The sequence below is a fragment of the Falco punctatus genome (genome assembly GCF_963210335.1).
Source record: "Falco punctatus genome assembly, chromosome: 3".
NCBI classification, from domain to species: Eukaryota; Metazoa; Chordata; class Aves; order Falconiformes; family Falconidae; genus Falco; species Falco punctatus.
In genome coordinates, this window is record NC_137582.1 from 25,539,884 (window position 1) to 25,561,033 (window position 21,150).

General features: G+C 39.2%; 1 protein-coding gene across 4 annotated transcripts in view; it reads left to right on the top strand.

The window, feature by feature from the left end:
• Window positions 1-782: 782 nt before the first annotated feature.
• ANGPT1 (angiopoietin 1) overlaps window positions 783-21,150 on the top strand; it is a 200,183-nt gene continuing 179,815 nt past the window's right edge. For 3 of the 4 annotated variants that reach the window (XR_013927190.1, XM_080381255.1, XM_080381257.1), the window contains exon 1: window positions 783-20,356. Coding sequence is in view for 3 of the 4 variants with exons in the window: in XM_080381255.1 (XP_080237381.1) it covers window positions 20,060-20,356 (297 nt within the window). In the remaining variant the exon portion in view is untranslated. The remainder of the gene's footprint in view (window positions 20,357-21,150) is intronic. The other variant, XM_080381256.1, reaches the window with a different exon arrangement.

The following is a 21,150-nucleotide window of genomic DNA, read 5'->3' on the forward strand; positions in this document are numbered from 1 at the left end:
TTTTAAATAATGCTATAGAAATTTAAAATTATCTATAAGGAATAAGATGTCCTTGCTACTGGCCATGTTAGTAATGGAAAGTCAGAAATATCTTCTTTGACTATACATACACTATATCTTTAACAATGAAAGAAAATTAAAAGAATAAAATAATTACTCTTTATATGAAGAAAATTTTTCTGTCCTCAGGGTATTAAATATTAATTCTGGAATTCCAATACTAGGTATGTCCTTCTTTCACCAAAAACCTCAATAAAGAGAGCAAGCACAAAAGAGCTGGACTGTTAGCTTCTAACGGAACTGCACAAAGGGAAAACTGTGTTTGCTGGCAGTTCCAAAATAAAGGAATCAAATGCTGAAAGCTGGGTGCTAGCTCATTTGTGATGTACCATCTGTGTGTTACTAGATGTCTTGTGGGTGAGTGTCGCAAGCACCATTCAGGATTCGATCTTCACTGAAGGCTACTTTTTAAATGCACATGAAAGCCATCCCTGCCTCCTGAGTGAACTGTTCAGTAACGAGTTGCACATCACAGAAGTCACAAGCAACTACCTGTGCCTTCTGGGAGGTGCAAAGCCAAAGCATTTATAGCTATAGCTACATTATATATAGAGAGATGTAAATATATATATATATATAAAAATATAAAAATATATATAACATACTCTTACATATCATCTTATTTCATGTACATGCATATTTTTGCCTATGTATGGGTATATTTTAAAGATTTATATATGCAAACCCCCCCCCCCCACACAAATATATATATGTATATATATATATATATACATGAATCACCAGATCATGTAGTAGCAACTTCTCAGACCCAATGTGTTTGAAAGTAGATAATTAGAGAAGAAAGTGTTGATGTTTGCCTTTGGACGTTTTACAAAATACAAATGGTACTTACTTCTCTTTCTTTCAAATAAAGAAATTTCTGCCTTGATCCAGACAATCACTTCTCTCCTTACAGAGAAACCAAAAAACCCAAAGTTGGTACAGCCACATGCAAATAATGAAAGCTCTTTCCCAAGTAATTAAACCATTCATTATACAAAATGCCCCTGGTTTAAACATAAGGGTGGCATTTAAAGTGAAGTTATCACTGAACTGTTTTTTGTCAAGTGGTTTCTTGGGGCTACTCTATAAATTAATAGAATTATTTCAAAGAAGTCTGTTTGTCTGTAGTCTTCTGCCAGAATGCTGCATGTAAATGGCCTAACTGTTATAAAAACATATGAAAACCGGAAAATTATGATTTAAACCTTCAAACACTTAATGTCTTCTTTCCTTTTTTTTAAAAAAAAATATATAGAGGGGTTAAATACTCATAATTTTGTTTTCATATAATTTTTCCATACACTATCAAAGAAACAAGTTTTTAAGTATGTTAGTATGTTAAACGTTATCAATGTTTAATATAGTCTGGCCATCATAAAATATATAAGTAAGAATATTTAATGTGAAATACAAGTAGTAAATTTATATGCTGGCACTTTGCAAGGCTTACAGTCAATGAGAAGGAGAGACATTTTTAAAACCTCTCCATAATCTCTTTTGATGGGACAGCTGTGTCCTGCACACACTGCAACCCGGGTGAATCCATTCTTGCATTGTCATGTATAATAGAGCTATTCAACACAACATAAACACAATAATATTGAGGATTCAATTAACAATATAAAAAATACATAGAACTGAAAAAACATTTTATAAATAATTCCTTGTCTGTTCTTCAGGGTTTTTTTTCTGTATTTCAGGTTTATGTTTTTTAATAGCTTTCATAATTTCTGAAATATATTTGTTCAGGTTTCTCAGCATGATGGACTACGTTGTATTAGGCTGCATTAGAAGTAAATACACATTTAAATTATAATTATCTCCTTTTTCTGTTTTTCAGGCTCTGTATAGGGTGCCTTGATCACTAAAGTAGAGCAAATGCACAGAACTAAGTGTCAGAAGAGCTGTAGCCAGAAACGTGTCCTCTCAGAAGAGCTTTATGACTGGTCCTTCACACTAGCAAACTGTTGTCTACTTGCTCTTCTAAATTACTACTAGAACTTTGAAATCACTTGTGTGTGACTTTGTGGCAAAGACAGCAGTCCTTTTAGTCCTCTTCCTGGCTGGGAAAGGGAAAAAACTCTAGATTTTAGTAAATGACTGAGAGAGTGAATGAGTGGGGGGAAAGTGATCAGAGAACTTCAAAATTTTTTTCAGAAGCAAAAGGGATGGGTAAATGTTTACAATTGCTCCTTAGCAATATTGCATGTAATTAAGATTGAGAATGTATGGAACACAGCAATAAATGGCAAAAGATATGCATTTTTTTAACAGAAACCAATATTGTCTGGTATTGAGGGACAGGCTACATAACTTAATCTTTGGTTGAAAAAATATGTCTAAAAGTATTTTCAGTAAAGCCATGTTTTCAGTGGAGGAAATGATAAGTGGACATTGCATGGGTCATAGGTCCTGGTTCCCTACACTAATAAGAAACAGCTATTTTGATACTTGGAATGCTTTGCATAATAAACATGTTGGCATAGATTGATTCATAACCATACACTTCAGTCACTCCCTTACTAGTTCTGCTTGTGTTTGTGAAGTTTTTGGTGATGCAAATTTATACTGGCACTAGAACCATTGTTTACTTGAACATTTCAGCTAATTTCAATGCTAGCGGTCATAAATATCTAAAGACAATTCACCCTGTTTCTGCTCTTGCTTTCAGTGACTATTTTTGTTGAATTTTTCATCTGATATGAAATATAACTCATTGCAATTATTAAATTAAAGGGTTTTTTGCATCTTTACGTAAGCTGGAAGAATAAAGCTGTCACAGCAGAGACCTGTACAAATGTGCATGAATGTTGCCTTTCTAAAATAGTCAGGATGTTCAGAATTCTCTGTTGTCATTCAACCACTTTAAGACAGTCTGAAGGAATTGGTTCATTTAGACCATTTGTTCTTGTTTTCAAGCCTCCCACTCCTCGTATCTCTTTCCTTGTGACCCGTGTAGGTGTATGGCAATCCAGAGCTAGAGCCTGAGATCTTTCTTCAGGAAGGAGACAGCTGCATGGGTTTGTCACACACCACAGTAATACGGGCCCTGAGTTTTGAGCACATTGAAATGCTAATGCTGCTACATACAGTTTAAAGTTACATATAGGTCAGCGTTATGTGTAAAAGAGAGATTGACATTTCTCCAAGGGCAGATAATATTGTTTATAACAGAGTTCTTGCACTTTTCAGTGATAGTATCAATTGTTTACAGCTGACTGAAACAAGAAGTTGAGTTCGTCTGATAAGAAACTGAGGCTTGGGTCCAAGCCCAGATTCTTTTACTAAGGTTTTAGTAGACCGTGTTGTAAGACAGTGTAGCCAGGGAGTTGCTGAAAAAGTAGGATAAGTGCCTTTAGGTAAAAACCTGGTTCCATGGCAAAATTTTCATTAATATTAATTATTTCAAGATTTCCCCCCTACTGTGGGGCTGATACATGTGTACAGGGCATTTTTAAAATAAAAGCCTTGGCTAACACCAGAAATATGACATTGCCTCCACTGAGTGAAAGGCTTAATTTTATTTTCATTTAGTAAGACTATGTCTGTTAAGACAGTCTCTGACACTGAAGTAATATCCTGGTATAACAATTTTGTTGGTCTTTTACACAATTTTCTGCTCTAACATTGTGGAGAAAACAGTAGCTTAAGCACTTTTAATAATGAAACATGTAGGAAGTAGTGGAGTCACCATGCCTGGAGGTATTTAAAAGACATGTAGATGTGACTCTTAGGGACATGGTTTAGTGGTGGACTTGGCAGTCTGGGTTAATGGTTGGACTTGATGATCTTAAAGGTCCTTTCCAACCTAAATGATTCTATGATTCTACGCAGTAGCATGAAAATAACTGATCTCAAAGTGGGAAGTTTTCCCATTATAGAATTCCATAATCAAAAGCTCAACCAATGGTATTTCCTACTTGGTGATTACATATAGATTAGCAAGAACATCAATGAGCTGTAAGCCAACATGTAGGTTCCAGCGGTAACCTGAACATGAATCTCTGCCCCTTTTTTTAATTTTGTTTAAACAGGGACAGAAAATTAAGAGAAAAGGTGCAGGAAAATGTTTCGTTTCTTATGTACTGTGCAGGCCGTAAGAAGGGCATATTTTTGCTAGTGATCTACCAGTGAGACTTGCTGATATTCAGAGATTGGCTTTATGGAGCCCCGGATACACTTATTGCATTTCAGGGAGGGGTAACTGCAGAAGAGCCTCTGCCCCGCTCCCGGGCTGCCCTGCGCTCCGTGCGCTTTCGCTGTCCTAGCTGAGCACCAAAAGCAGCTGCATTTACAGGCAGACGGAGCGGTTCTGCTGAATGCAGGATTATACCGAAGAGCTCAAAAAAGGATCGCTAAAACTTTACTTCATTACTTTTGCGTTAAAATGGGTGGGTGGTGGACGTGGTTGTGTTCCACAGCAGCGATGTCAATTTTCCACTTTTTTTGCCGCTAAGGCACCCAGGTGTGCTCTCAGTCCTCGCAAAGACAGGAATAGATGTTTTTCTTTCCCGCGTTTCTGTTGCTGCTGGGGGAGGGAGCGGCGGCGGGCGCGCTGCGGCCGGCGGGCCAGCAGAGGGGGCGGCAGGCTGCGCGCCGCTCGCCACCGCCGCCTTCGGTGCCACGGCGTGCCACGCGGAGGGGGGGATCGGAGTAACAGCAGGTAAAGAAAACCCGTCTTCAGGAGTGTATCATCAGCCAACCAGCAGTAGAAACTACCTAGCCCGTGGGAAAGAGCTGTTTTCCTGTCGGTGTCCTTCTAACATCTTTAAAATAAACGAGCAAAAAAAGCCCCAGCCTTTCTGGATCAGAATATAACCACACAGAAAAGGAGGAAAAAAAAATTACATTCTGCTTTAAAACGTACCTATTCAAATATACAGCAAAAAAGTACTGCTAATCCTAATGACAGCACTGTTGTGATGAAGCTTACTTCTGACAATGTGATCTTTGCTCTGCTGCGGTGATTGGGACCTCCTGTGTTTGGAAACGGGTTCAAAAAGCTTGTATTGGTAAGTGTATGAGAACTGAAATGCTCTCAATGAATGTTTTTGGGAGTAGCCCCTCCTACAAGCGTGAATATTCTAGAGGGGATTTAATTTTGAGTTATTTCTTTGAGAGCCAAATATAAGCGTGCCTCCACTGCACATTTATACAAACATGAAAGAAATTGCATGAGTAACTTGTTCAATTTTATATCTACTTAAATGCAGTTTACCTATCTTCACCTTTTTCGCAAGATCACTAATGACTTTTTAAACTAGTAGAAGGATATGTGTAGTGGGTAAAAACAGTCACAGGCGATCCTTGTCCTTTTCTTTTGTTACTACCACAGCAAAATAATTCTTGTTAAATCACACCACTGCCTAAATGTAGAGCAGTAGCATGAAGCTGAAGTGCTCAGCAATGGACTGCAGTGTTCTGTTACTGGATTTCTCTTTTTGTGTAGATAGATTCAGGCAATTATTTCTCCATCATAACCAATTTAGCTCAAATTTTCTGTGTTTATTGCTTAGACAAGCATTAAGGTAGACTCATACACTAAAAAAAGTGCATATTCTTTGTTTCTAGGCCCAGCTAGCCATGAGCATCATATTCTCACTTCAGTTCCATTTTTGAAAAAGAAGGGTGGGAGTCATTTGAGATTAATTAGAATTGCTTTACTATAAGATTCGTCTGCACATAGATGTGCTGATAGTACACAGGCAGCATACTTCTAATTACCCTCTCCTCCACTTACAAATCCACTACTAGTGGGAGATTTAGACATGGATCTCACTCCAACTTCCCAGTAGCTTCCTGACCTCCAGTTTCACCTCTGTAACACTTTTTTTTTTAGCTCATCTGAGGCAGTATTTTTAAAGTGATACAATTCATTTGAGCTGCAGATTATGTATATGAAAACATATTAGTTGATTATAACTGAACCTTTTGCAAAACTATAACCTGGTTATATTCCCTTTCTCTTATTTGTTTCTTTCTCCTTTCTTATGGGATGCTTACCACAATGCCATGAGAGTGTTGTCTAGACTGGGAAATCATAATAATTACCTCCTGTCTTTGGCAAGTATAAGCAGCATTTCTACAGGGCTTTTAACAAAAAGGTGTACTTAAAAGCACAACCAAAAAAAGTGCATGCATGCATTTACCTTGCTTAAAAACTTTGCAAAGAAACGTGCCTTACATCTGGGGTGATAAACTAGTGAAGGTACTTTACATTCAAAGTCTTTGACTAAACTAAAAAACAAGCAGACAACCAACTACTTTCCCTGAAAAGATGGCCTTTGTTCTTTTGAGCTTCCTGGTGCTGGAAGATATTTATCAGCCATGAGATTTAGATCAGTTAGATATCTTGGGCAATGTTCATGCAATGCACTAGTCAAATGGACCAAGACCTTCAACTTGGCATGAAATTTTGTCAGCATGCAGAGGAAGATCGGGTCGCTTGCAGCAGCCTGTGTGGCCAGTATTTAGTATAGACTGAGCTTCAAATGTCTGCTCAAGTACCTTGCATCACTCTGGTTTGGCTGAAAAGTGGCTAAGAGCAATTCTTAGCTGTCTGGATGCCATATGGTTGTCTTGCTGTAAATTATGTGGATTACAATCTGAATTGCATGTCAGCAAAGGAGAATGCACTTGTGCAGCTAAACTCTTCCCATCAGTACTGATCTGTCTTCCTAATGCGTTCAAAAATTCTTTGTTTTGTCTAATCTCTGATGCAACAGTGATGCTGCTTGATGTCTTTTCATATTGCCAGCTGAATGGATCAATCATGTAGTAGTTGAAAACAGATTACAAAAAGTATTAGAGAAAGAACTGTTTCTTTTTAAGAGTCTATAAGTGAATAGAACTAGCAGTGGAAATGTTATTTCCTACCTCTTCTGATGGGATGCATTCTCCTCAAAAACAACTCCCAATAGGTTGGCTGCTTGTTCAGAAGTTAGGGACTTCTCAAGTGAGACACGACTAGTGCCTGGTCATCAGTGTCTAATGCAAAAGAGAAGTCCAGGAAGATAAGAAGGGATGATTACATTTTTTCTGATGATTGATGACACTGATGACAACTCTCCTCATTGGTATAGTCTTACCAACCAGCCTCAAGCCTTACCAACCAGCCCCAGTCTTGATACTGACAGATCAACTTTCTTTGCTAGGTGAGTTGGTTTCCCTTTATCTGGATTCTCTAAGGATCTATCAGGGATATGAGGTATAATACTGGGTGTTGACCAATGATGTAGCCATGGTTGATCTTGGCCATGCCAGTCAAACAATAGTGTACTTGGAGAGGAGATGCCTTATCTGAATGATTCACTGCCTGTTTTGGTAATATGAGAGCTGCTGTGTGTCATTCTCTCATGCACCAGCAACAACTTGGATGATCGAACAGGGAATGAGTTAAGGCATTGTCAGGATGTTGAAAACTTGAGTGCTGACATTGGGAAGTACTGGAGGACAGATGACCATGTTCAGTCAATGGTTTTCATTAAGGCTCGGTGTTAACAGTATGGATTGCCTAACTTTCTGCAAGTGTGCCACACTTCATAAAGATCAATGGAAACACCTTTCCCTACTCTTCTAATGCTGCTATTCATCTTTGTTCCTATCCCATACTCATACATTGGGAAAGGCTGAGGAAAAGAAGTTTGAACATTGAAAGTGTGGTGGAAGCAAAAAGAATGGCATAATCTTAACAATTTAATAGAAAAAAAGTAACTATCATAGAATCATAGAATAGTTTGGGTTGGAAGGGACCTCAAAGATCATTTAGTTCCAACTCCCCTGCCATGGGCAGGGACACCTTCCACTAGACCGGATTGCTCAAAGCCCCATCCAAACTGGCCTGGAATACTGCCAGGGATGGGGCATCCACAGCTATGCCGATGTTCTATTTCCTTCACATTTTATCAATATAGTGATTACCTTTAGAACATTTAATATCACTTCTGCTTTGTGTTAGATTTGCTCACGTTCCCATTCAACTCTTCAAGAGTTTTACTTTGCTTTTGGAAAAAAAAGCTTACGTCTAATAGGTAGTGTGAAAATAAGCATGGCACAAAGCTGTTTTCAAAACGTAAGTCGTTGATAGTGCCTGCTACAGAAATTTTGGTTCACCTTCTCTTGTTTTGATCTAGTATTAGTAAAATTGTGGAATGGTGATATGATTTTTTTCTCTTATGCACAACACAGAGTAGAACAAGTAAGACCTGTTACCTCCTAATCTTCTCACCTCACACATTGACAGGCCCCAATAAAGCAAAAACAGTGTGTGCAATTTATTTCAAAAAGCCATAACAAGAATATGATGGCAACATACTAATGATGTTGCAACTTCCCTAGCATTGTTCAGTTCCTGTAGACCTTTCTGCCTGCTTTGACTGTACTGGACAAAGCCTGGCACCCTCCCTGCTTCCTGCACCAGAGAGTGCCTTCAGATGCACAGCCTTGCTTCGCGCTCCCAACTACCTTAATGTGTATTTTAGGAACCGTGAGTTTATGCTTGCTTATTGCTTATGGCAATATTTAGAGTAATGGTTCCATATTTATCAAAACATTCATTTAAAAATCAGAAATGAGCAACAGATAACTTGCAGAAGCAAGACTAAGACTGGAAAAAGCAGAGCCATATCAGATGTCACGGCACTCTGAACTTCATCCCTTAAGTGTCATCTACCAAAGCATCACCACTGCCTTTGGTCTTGTCATGTTATTGGTGGGTTTTATGGTTCCCAGTTCTGACAAGAGTGCAGTTGAGGGGGCTTGTGCTACTGCGCAACCCCCCAGTATTCCCAGCTACATGGTGTGGTCCCACTCACTTATATAGCGTCATGTTGAGCAGGTAATGAAAGGAACCTGAGTTATGGCAATTCAAATGCAGCTGTGTGTGCAGCTAGGGGACATGAAAAAGCTGAGTACAGAGTATTTCTTTTCTACACCTCAGAATCTAAGGAACAGGATTATATCATGCAATAAAGCTCCCCAGAGCATGGCTTACTTGGATCTGGATTACATCTTCAAAGCTGTACTTAGAATTTTGACAGTTAAGTTGCGCTCATTCTGCCACTTGTTTCAAATTAATGTGTTTTTATATAAAAATTATTATTGGCCAGATGGTACTTTTTATAAATTACAATAAATGACTGCAAATCACTGACTGAATACATGGCATTATATAAATGCCTGCATTTTATATCTTTGATACAAGAGATGTAAAGTACTTTACTAATAGAAATACTTGGATACAGACCTATCTAGTCTCCTGCTTTCTGTGTTTTCTCTCTGCCTCCTGCTCTCCTGTTGCAGCACTTACAGCTCAAATGAACTCAACGTCACAGACCTGGGTCTTGCTCTGGGACCTATCTGGGCATGCACAGCTGATAACTGTTCAATGAGCATCTGCTGAGCACAGTCTCTGAACAGGAGAGAAACTTGATTCCATTTAGAAGGAAGAATGTGCAATTTCACAAGTCATGTCCCTCCATATCTTCATCATTATACCCAGATTACCTTCTCCTGATCCCAAGGCTAAGGTTTAGTTATTGCATAGGAAACATGAGGAGAAAGTTGTGGTTACAGAATACTTTAGCTCCACTTTCTGAGTTAGATGATTACATCAAGGATGCTAAGAACAGAGTAGTGTTTTTGACAGTTTTTTCCCCTAAGAATTGTACATCTCAATGGCAGAGCAATGGATAAAACCCTAATCTAAAAAGAGCGAACCCTTCCCAGGTCATAAGCCCAACACTTTCCCTAAGAGCCAAGGTTAATATTTATCTATGCCCCATGGCAGTAATTTTGGAGGTGTTGATCTTGGGGATTAATTGCTGCTTTAAACGGGCAGTTAATAGTTTAAACAACATTTTTATTGGCATAGAGTAGTTAAATGCCTACTAATATGCTTATGGGTTTATGGTGATCAAAATGAATTAAGAGTCTGTCTTTGAGTTATATGCTATTAGAGGCCATTAGAGGGTCATTTGAGTACTCTGGGTTAATGTATGTGAGTTGTACAGTAGCTGGTGTACACAGAGAATAAAATGTTCATTTTTAAATATTGTACTTTAGACCATTTTCTTTTATATTTACATTCGGAAATGAAGCTCTCAGGCTACTAGTGCTCCAGCGACCTGGTGTCTGAGCACACATGCTCCCAAGGACACAGTCCAGGCTCTAGTGCTCATATTTCAGCAGTGGTTTTCCACAGGACACAACACCATGCTTGGAAGAAGTATTGTCAGGGTGTCACAGGTCCTATGCTGCTCTGTGTTCAGCTGCAAAACTCTTCACATTTATAAATGTGTTGTTTGGATTCAATGCAGTTGATACAGTATATATGTGACCAGTGGCATTAGAGGAAGCCAAAAGTACTTGTAGTCCCACTAATTATCTCCATTTTTAGGGCTTAGTGAGTAGGCATTTTGAGATCTTCGGTCTGATTAGAAGCCCGAGATCTATATTCTGGCTGCCTGCTATAGGTGCCAATCTCAAACCGTGTGGCTATGCCTGCTTATCGCAGAGAATCACAAGCTGGCGGTGTCCTCAGATCCACTGAAAAGAGTTTTACACACCTCTTTGAGCATCTGTACCAGAGCAGTTTTTACAAATATGCTAGAGGGCATTTCTGAAGAGAAGGTAGTATGCCTTCACTGCAATTGCAGCGCCATGTGGAGGCATCTGAGCTATGGAGCTAGTTATGGCTGTATAGCCTCAGTACTAGGCATACCCCAGTTCCCTGGACACAGATTCCTCTCTGTTTTCCAACTGTGTTTGAAAATACTGTCTCTGACTAGTATTAATGACTTGGTTCTATCAGGTCAATTAATCAGAGACAACTTGTGATCAGTGTTTCCCCCATATAAATTTATGACAGCTTGCTGTCTAATTATAGGGTGAGTGTACCCTATACTTCATCTGAGGATATCGACACGTGAATGTTGCATTCAGGACAGGCTATTTAGCCTGACACAGCTGGCGTGCCGCGGTGCTGCAGTTCCATGGGATGCTGCTTGCAAACCATATCTAGCCTCTTGACTCACTGCTATTTATTTGTGCTATTCGATTTTTTGTTTCCTAATTAAAAGTGACATGTAGAGTTGGGAAGAAGCTGATTGGCCTCTTGAAACAAATTTGTACATTTGATTAAGGTTTCTTATTAGTTAACCATCTATTTTGATATTAGGGGGTTGCTGCTGGAATGGAGTACAGAAAGCCAAGCCTCTGCCTTGTACCAGTATGTGGAATGTGAAACCAGAAGCTGTTTGCAAAAATAAATAATAGGTGTGGGGAGAAAAAGTACACTATAAAAACATAAGAGATATTTTATTTATAAACCACCTTCTTAAATAAGAAATAGTTGCAATTCTTAGTTCCAGACTGTCTCCCTGTGCCTCTCCCTTTTCATGGCTACATTGCTGTTTACTTACTCCTTATAGCTCAGATCCTCAGTGGCTGATTTATGCCGTTTTCTGTGCTATATCTGCTACTCAGAACCTAACTCTTAGCTGCTGGGAATTATTTAATAAAATGTATTTAATAAACAGATTGAGTGTAAGGAAGCTGCATCAGTCCTAGAGACTGCAAGGTTTTAGGTAGACTGAAGTCCAATATGTTAGTCTCGCTACCAAATTATTCAACTAGTATTTGATTTAATTCCTGAAAACACATGTAGTTATATGGATATATAATCTGTTTAGTACTGCTGGAGAAAGTACTTGAAAGTGCCTCTCTTTTTCAGAGAAAACAAGTAAGATTTTAAGGACTCCTTTTGGCAAAAGTTGGGCTTGATCAGACCTGTCATACGTTCACATAGTCATGGTGAGCTTGTCTTTCCTGCAGTTTGAATCAAAATGCAATTTTATGTTCTCTTTCCCCCGGTTCTAGAAGAATGTGCCAGGTTTTTTGGTTTTGTTCCATTTACTGCATTTTGTTGAAGTGATTCTGTTCAGCTGGGGATTCTGTAGTTTCCAAGCTACGTTGCCTATGCTATAAATCTTGGTGTTGATCAATGTCAAAAATAGATATATACTTCACATTCTCATCTCTGCTTCCTTTCTTACTATTTGTCCTTTACAGAGCAAGCACCAGGAAGGTGATCTGGTGATCCTGAATGCTGGAAGGCTGGGCTGCTTGCATTGTGTAATATCATTACTGCTGACTGCTCCTGCTCCTGCTAGAGTCGAACTCTGGCCAAAAAGTTAAGTTCAGTTGGATGAACGCTGAGAGTACTCATGCAGTTGAGTGTGCCCATTCATGAAAAATATAGGAAGGGTGAGAACTGGAAAAGCTGCAATACTGAAATTGCTCAGTCTTGGAACTCTAGTTAATTTCTCATTTGGAATGAAATACATTTCAGAAACATCATTGCCTTTGCCACATTCTCCTTTTAACCAGACACCTAAAACAAGCTGTGATTTTTAAGGTGAACTCAAAGAAGAATAGCACTTCAAGCCCTTATTCCCATGTTTTCCCTTTTTAAAGCTACATCAAAAGCTTTGATGTATTTCACCCACATAATGAGCTATTAGCTTGCACAGTTGAAAGATTGGTTTCAGCTTTCTTGTGACTGAAAGCAGAAGGTGTGTTATGATTGTACTAGAAAAGTGATAATGCCAGATTTTTTACAGAAACTTGTAAAATGGAGATTTGGTGTGTTCTCTGTAGCTTTTTCCTCTTTGCCCATTGGTGTATAGGTCACATGTCTTCCAAGCCATTTTTTCCAGTCCCTTCTATTTACAGGTGTTTTTCAAAAAGTATATAGAAGTTGATTAGAGAACCATTGAAACTCAAGAGAGAAGTTCATGTTCTTAGCTTCTATGACAGCATTATATCCAATAAAGTTATTTCCTGTGGATTATTTATCTAAATCTATTTTATGAAAAAAATAAGTTTGGTAGGAATAAAGTATCTATAATAAAGTATATATAATAAAGTACAACAGTGCTACCTCATACATGATGTGTTCTTGCTACGTATATTTTAGCCATATACTCAAGTTCTTGAAGGACATAAATACTCAGAACTGACCTGGATTTATGTCCTTTACTATGTGGAGAAAATTAAGGAGAATGTTTTACATTCTTATTTTTAATTGGGTGATAGAGCACCCAAGATTGACTCACAGTGGGTTGTTTAGGGTGTCATTCAGGTTGATGGGGAATCTGGCTGATGTGTCTCAACTGGCAGAAGAAATTAGCGTACTCAGTGATGTCTTGCTATGAATATACATGCTTAAGAAGATGAGTCTGATTCCTGTCTCTCCATATCAGGTAGCAGAAGGGTTTAAACCTGGGACTCACCTCCAAATGATTTGACCATCCTTGGCAGTGGCATCACTTCCCTCTGTTGCACCTGAGTTGAAAAGATCTGAGCTACAGAGAGACCTGTGAAGACGAGGCTTTCTGATGAGGACAAAAGGACTGAACTCATTAGAGCATGGTGCTCAGAAATGATGTCTGGGTCTCATAGTTCTTCTATGGAAAACACAAGGGATTTTGTCACCAATATTTTGGCTTTTGTGTCTCATTATGTATCTAGTACTTCTCATGAACAAGGAGTTTAAGCATCTGATTCCGGATTTTGGTTTCCATTAGGTAGGAAGTCTGTAGTCATGTAGGACTTAACCCTTAAGTCTGCAAAGGAGAGATATTCAACATTTACCAATATTCAGAATAATCTTTTTTATTTTCATTTCACTAGGGGACTGCAATTTTTACTTTCTCTGGCATGTCATACTATCGAGGTTCCTGCCTCTGTGACCTCAAAAATAGATGTACATATGGAACAGTACTTGGGGCTACATGTTTAATTAATTGAGAAACTGAAAGTAATGCACTGATGGGTTGTTATTTCTCCCCTGTAATTTTCCCTGGTGAGCAATAACACCTGGTAATAGTCCACAGAATAAGTAAACCGTTCAACCAAACAATATTGCTGATAATTTATTTCCATAAAATTGCACTTTCAATATATTTTGCAACAGGAGGCACATTGACATGATAGAGCTGAAAAGCTTGTAGCCATATGAAATATTTTTCTTTTTAAATCAGGCAGTTGGTTTTGTCTAGGATTTACAGTGGAGATCACTGTCATTGGTCCTCTTATCAGCCATTTTAGATTAGAACATCTCTTTTTATTATTTTCAAACAAAAATGTCATGCTCACCATGTTCAGTTACTGTGCATCACTCTTACTGGATAGGGTTGGAAGCTGGTCTTTGAAAATACCTCAAGTATCCTGAAAGTGTGAAAATTAAGGGCAAAACTTACCCTAGACAGAAAAAAAAGGATGCTAGAGGCATTCCCTCCTTGCTCAGGGAATGAGAGCAAATTTAGCTGAATTAATCTACATTGTTTTTTCTCTACATATGTAAGCTAGAAGATCTGTTATGAATATAAGAACAACTTGATTTTTCCACGTTCCCAACAGCACGAAAATAAGTTTTCAGCTTTCTCAACTGCTGATACATTTGGAAAGAGCCCAATAAAGCTTTTGCCTGGAGAAGCCTCATAGCCTCTGTGTGAGACAAAATTCAGACATGTTGTAGGGCCTAACCAGTAGCTCAGATGTTTCTGTGGTAAACCACCACATTATTCTAAGAGCTGCTGATTTTTGCCACTCTGTTAATGTTGCTAGCTGTTTACTTGTTCCCAGGTGTGAAATCAAATGCTGGGAGAGCCGGGCTGAGCTGCAGCGTGACTCAGTGCCCATCATCATATTCCTTTGAAGGAAGGATCTGGCAAGCAGCACTATGTGGGATCATACCTTAAATATGAACATGTAAATATACGAACCTCCGTCCTGAGGGGTAATTTATATGAGATGAATACTTGCTTGTTCCCAGGAGAGTATGAAAAGAAAGCATACAGCTAGTAGGATAAAGTGTTATTTCATGCTAAGTAAGTCTGCCTCTTCATCTGCTCCCACTACTGTCTGGATTCTGTAGGGTCAGGCAGATATCCTGCCTCCCATTCTAGTCTCAGCAATATGGTAAATTTGGGCCATCCTCATTGAAGTCACAGCAGAAGCATTAGCACGTACCCAGTCAGACTTATGGGATTTCAGATCCTATTTTATTAATTCATGGAATCATAGCATCATTTAGGTTAGAAAAGACCTTTAAGATCATCAAGTCCAACCGTTAACTTAGCACTGCCAAGTCCAACACTAAACCATGTCGCTAAGCACCACTTCTATGGGTTTTTTAAATACTTCCAGACATGGCGATTCCACCACCTCCCTGGGCAGCCTGTTCCAATGTTTGACCACCCTTTCAGTGAAGAACTTTTCCTAGTATACAACCTAAACCTCCCTGGTGCAGCTTGAGACCCCTTCCTCTTGTCTTGTCGCTTGTTATCTGGGAGAAGAGACTGATCCCCACCTGCCTACAGCCTCCTGTCAGGCAGCTGCAGAGAGCAGTAACATCCCGTCTGAGCCCCCTCTTCTCCAGACTAAACAACCCCAGTTCCCTCAGCCACTCCTCACAAGACTTGCGCTCCAGACCCTTCACCAGCCCCGTTGCCCTTCTCTGGACACGCTCCAGCAGCTCAGCGTCCCTCTTGAAGTGAGTGGCACAAAAGGGAACACAGGACTTGAGGTGTGGCCTCACCAGTGCCCAGTACAGGGGGACCATCACTTCCCTAGTCCTGCTGACCGCACTGTTTCTGATACAAGCCAGGATGCTGTTGGCCTTATTGCCCACCTGGGCCTACTGCTGACTCACGTTCAGCCGGCTGTCAACCAGCAGCCCCAGGTCCTTTGAATTTATATATTTAGAATGAGGGAATGTGCTACATTAGAATAAACATTTTATGCCCTACAGTATAGCATTGATTTAGCTACAGATAAAAGCCTGCCTCTTACACTTACAGTTAGGAGCCATTCTGGCATGACTTCCCTTATACACTGAGGAAGTTTAGTTGGAGTAACACCAGTTACACTGTGACATGATGCAACCTTATTGCAACTCATCTGCAATGACACATATTGCAGCAGAAATGTAAAGAAACAGAAATAGTTTTTGGTTTCCTAGAATTTGTATTTGAACTCTGAGCATGCATACGATCCTGTGACAAAAGTCATTGAATTATATTAATGCTAGATATGTGGGAACTGATATCATGTGAATGTAACCTTTATCTGGATGTTGAATTCCCATTTATTTTGCCTTGTAGGATTGATTACATAGTGAGCTATAGTATTTTGTGTAGCTACTAAATAAACAATGTGCATGAGACTTTGCACAGTCTGGGAAGGAAGCCTCTGGATCCATCTCTTCCTTGTTACATAGGAGGAAGAGTTCAGGGAATATGAAACTAGTCATTGTGCTGGAGGAAGTGGTCTTAGGAAAATAAAGTCTTTTAAACACATCCATGCCTCTGTTCAGTTTCTGGCTGAGCCACTGATTTTCTGTGCAATCCTGGAGAAATAACTGAGATTGTATCTATAGTATACAATGTAGGATCCTGCAGAAATACCCACAGTGACTTTGACTGAACTTTGAGAATTATGTTTTTCCTCACCTCACTGAAATTTTCAGGTCTTAAAAAGGTGGGACAGGTCACATAGGTCATGTGGTACTGGGATAATACACTGCACATTTATCAAACAGAAGACACCAAATCATTGAAACTCTTGGGTTAAGATGTTTTGTTTGTTTCGTTGGTTGGTTAGTTGGTTTGGTTTTGGAAAGAGAAAAGCAAATGCCTTAATAGGAATAGGGAATTTTAGAAAATAAAAACTCTTCTTATTTCTGAACCTGTTTTCCTTAGATAAAATGGAAATCCTTAGAAAATTGCATTGTGGCTGTAGATGTAGAAACAAGGTCTTTTCTGTATTTGTTGTTGCATTTCTGCCTGTGTATGCATGGGACCATGAGCGTGCCAGGGAGGAGTGTAAATTGAACCTGGCCTGGCTGGTTCAATGTCCTTATCAAAATGACTTTGCTATGCGGGAACAGGAAGCTGACCTTGGTGGTTCCTGTGTTACAGGATTTGGAGTGTCTCTGCTTCTAGTTAGGGACCCTGGTGGCTAGTTCTCCCTCTGTTATCAGCAAGAGTAGCCCCCAAACCCCCAGATTTGCTGAGTTTCAGTGTAGCCAACAGAGCTGCTGCCATTTCAGCAGTTGCTCGGAGTCCTTGCAAAGATTTAAGTGCATCCCAGCACATTTCATGAGTCCCTTTGGGCTAGAAAGGCTGCAAACTGGGAGTGACAGAATGGCTCCTGGGCTTTCCCCAGGCTCCTGCCATCCCTTCCTTGCTTCTGCACAAGTTCCCAGGTGTTTGGACACACAAGATGTCTCTGATGGGCTACTTTTACAGCACAGATATGGGCAGTACATGGGTGGGGGGACTTGGTTCTCCCTAGTAAGGAGACATCTAGGGCACTGTGCTGGTAGGAGGTGCTCTGGCTACTGCCACCTCTCCCCACTGTGGCATCTGACCATGATGTGCTGGCCGTGATCCATCAGTTTGGGGCCTGTGGTCAGGGGTCTGGCTTTGAGAGGCAGGTGCTATGGCAGGGCAGTAAGCTGGAGACATAAGAGCAAATGCCAAAGATGCCTGATAATGGTAGGCTTCTTGAAGGTCTTCATGGCTGTTACCTTAGGAAGAGGGGGACAGAAGGGGAAGAAGTTACCTCAAGCCAGTGGGAAGGGGCCATGCAATAGCAACAAAGTGAGCCTGCTCTTCTGTGAAGTCTTTTCTCATTAAAAAAAAAATCAACTGTAAGTTTAAAATCTCACTTTTCCATGTTTGCATGGATATAAATACTCTGCAGAAAGTGAATGTGGCATTTGTGTAAACAACAGTATTTTAAAATATGAACTAAAAATCTAGAAGCCTTTGTACACCCACCTTTGCTATCCCCCTTTTAGCTGCTCTGAAGCCCTTTCATAAAGTTCTCTTTTTACTTAAAAAAAAAAAAAAAAGTATGTATTGTTAACCATGTTTGTGCTCTGGTATTTTTGTTTTGCCTCATGAGGAATAGCTGGTTTTATGCTAACCCTTCAGGTCAATGTCTGATCCTAGAGTTTTCTTCCTAACTGAAGCTCTCTGATCTTATATGAGCAAATACCTTGCAATTACATTTCACAATAATTGCAAAGGCAGCGTAATAAACCACAGAAGAACTAGTTCTGGAGAACTAGATGGGGGAGAAGTATAAGAAATGCTATATGAAAGCAAGCTATTAGAAGTAGATTTTCAGAGACAGAAAAAGAAAAAAAAAACAGGGTGTAAAGGTGGGCTGAACAGTTTCGGAGATGGAAGGATATTCTGATCTTGCTAAACGCAACAGTAGTATTGATGCTTTGCTCTTTGCTTTGTATTCTTTCCTTTTTTTCTCTATACATTGGGCATACAAATATTTTAAAGCAAGATAAGACTTTCTCATTTCTCTATATTATTATAGGGGATATTTCTTACTGGTTCAGATGCAGTGATTTCTTTCCAGTTGCAAGATAAAAAGCCTCTGTCCCCAGTTTTGAGTAGGAATAGCTTCCTCAGAAGCAGGTCAGATGCCTGGCTAAATATTCTTTTAATATTTCTTTTAGAATTAAATTGTAGTTGTGATACAGGTGGCAATTGCATAAGCACTGAAGGTGCTTGCACTCAGTCTTCTTGCAAGTAGGTTTCCTTGTCGGTAAAAACCTTGCAGGCTGGTTGTTTTTTTCTTAGTGATGTACTATTGCTATTTAAAAAACCACTTTAATGGGGAAAATTGTGCAAAGTGGTGTGCAGAAGTGTTGGCTGGTATTTATGTAACAACAGCAAATACTGGAGCAGGAACTCATATCCAAGTTCCTCTGAATTTCAGGAATATTCCAATTCTGTTTCTAATCTGTGCAATTTTTATTTGTCTCTAGCAAATACCAAAGGCATTATTTAAGTGTAAGACAGTTTCTTAAGTAGTTACCACAATCTTTTTCTGAGGAAGTTTCTGCATATGAGAGGTGCCTGTATAGCCTATACAGACTTGCAAATTGGAAGGAGTGTTTTGCATGTGATAACTATGCAGGACAGAAGACAATCTGGAATAATTCAGCCACCGTCCCTCACTGTTTTATAATTATTTACCTTAGTTTAGATGCCAAACATAGAAAATTATTATCTTTCTGAACTGCTGTTTCCCAATACTATTTGGCAGCCTTAATTTAATTATGTGCTGTAAAAAAGCTCTCTGCAAACTCTGCTAAAGGAACACAATTGTCTTAGAAAAGTAGCTGAAGCATGTGAGGGTTAAATGTAGCTTTTTTCCCATAAGTGTCATTCGCCCGACTTAGAATTCTTTAATAGATACTGAGCAAAGCAGAACTGAAAGTATTTTTAATTTCAGTGCTTTGTATATTTACAGAGGGATTACAACAAACTTCTACACTTTATCTACATTTTAATAGGTCAGTGTGAACATATGAAGTGTATTAAGGTGGACTGCCTTACTTATTAAACTTATGTGTATTCGTCAAAAGCCCTTAGCAGTGTATGCAATAGGGGCTGGAAAGCCATGCATGATTGAGGTCATGCATCCAGCCAGTTTGTAAGATGATCCCTCTGTACTGAGCCATCAGCCATCCTTAGCATAGGGGCGCACTCATACACGCATTCCTGTCAAGTCATCTTGTGAAAGACTGCTTGCTTCCAGCTTGGCTTGAAAGTGCAACCTTAATAAAACTCACTGAAGCCTGAGAGAAAATAGCAGTTCTGCAGCAGATAGTGTAGGGGAAAGAGACTGGGATATGCATATGCAGCTGACTAAAGCAGGCTACATGCTGGACTGTAACAGAGAGGAAACAATAAATCTTAACTACTATGCAATAAATATTCCCAATTTTAACTAAGGAAGCTATCCTCATACTGAAATTAAAAAAATAAGTTTATCCAAGCTTGATTACTAAAGTGCGCTTCTCCAGTCCTTTCTCCAAAGACTTTAAGAGAAATTAAAAACAAATTTAAAGAAAGAGGAAGAAAAAGTTTTTGTTGAAGTAGGAAAAGAAAGTAATAAAAACATGTCAGTTTTCCTTTCCTTTGCTTTCCTGGCAGCAGTTCTTGCTCATATAGGCTGTAATAATCAGCGTCGGGGTCCAGAAGCCAGTGGGAGAAGATTTAACCGGATTCAGCACGGGCAGTGCACCTATACTTTCATTCTGCCAGAACAGGACGGGAACTGTCGTGAAAGCACGACAGACCAGTACAACACAAACGCTCTTCAGAGAGATGCTCCTCACGTGGAACAGGATTTCTCTTCCCAGAAACTGCAACATCTGGAACATGTGATGGAAAATTACACTCAGTGGCTGCAAAAAGTAAGTGTTCCTTTTTTTCATTTTCACTAAATGGATTTTTTTTGGTGATGTTCAAAGTTTTCATTAGTTTCTATGAGAAGTGAGGTAATAAGGATTGATCTAGTTTCTCGCTGTGGAGGGTAGAAATGTTTCAGCCTTCCTACTGACATTACTCTCAGGAGCAGAATTTTCTTCATGTTAGTGAAAGACACAACTTCTTAAAGCTTTATCTCAAAAGACCATGGATGTTTGTGAATCAGAGAATGAAAAAATCCTGCAGAGACTCTAATGACAGAACTTACTAAGTATTCCTATAAACTCTACTTACAGTTCACAGCTTCAGATCAGATGCTGTGCAGTGTACCTGCTACGCTGACAGCAAAAGGGAGCATTTTAAAAATATCAGCGTTTAAAGGCACTGGGTTAAGAATATCATTGTTCCTCCATAAACAGATTCTGTAATAGTATTCTATCCAGCTAACTGCTGGAAAGAAAGAAGAAAGTATATGGGCATTCACACTCCTGAAACATTGCAGTAAAACTTTTTAACTATGTAGATTACATTGGACTTGAAACAGCCTGTTTTAATTTGTGTGAATAAGTGCATTCTTTCATAGAAAGGGAAAAATGGGTTTGAAGTTGTTGTAGTAACTTAGCAGAATACTTATTTTTAAGACTGTGCAATAGCTCTAAACTTTTAATGAACTTTTCAGTATTTTAGGTATGAGCTGAATTTTGGGCCTGAAAAGACCTAAATATGTGAATAATTTCATTCATATGAGCAGTCCCATTCACCTTAACAGGATTACTCACTT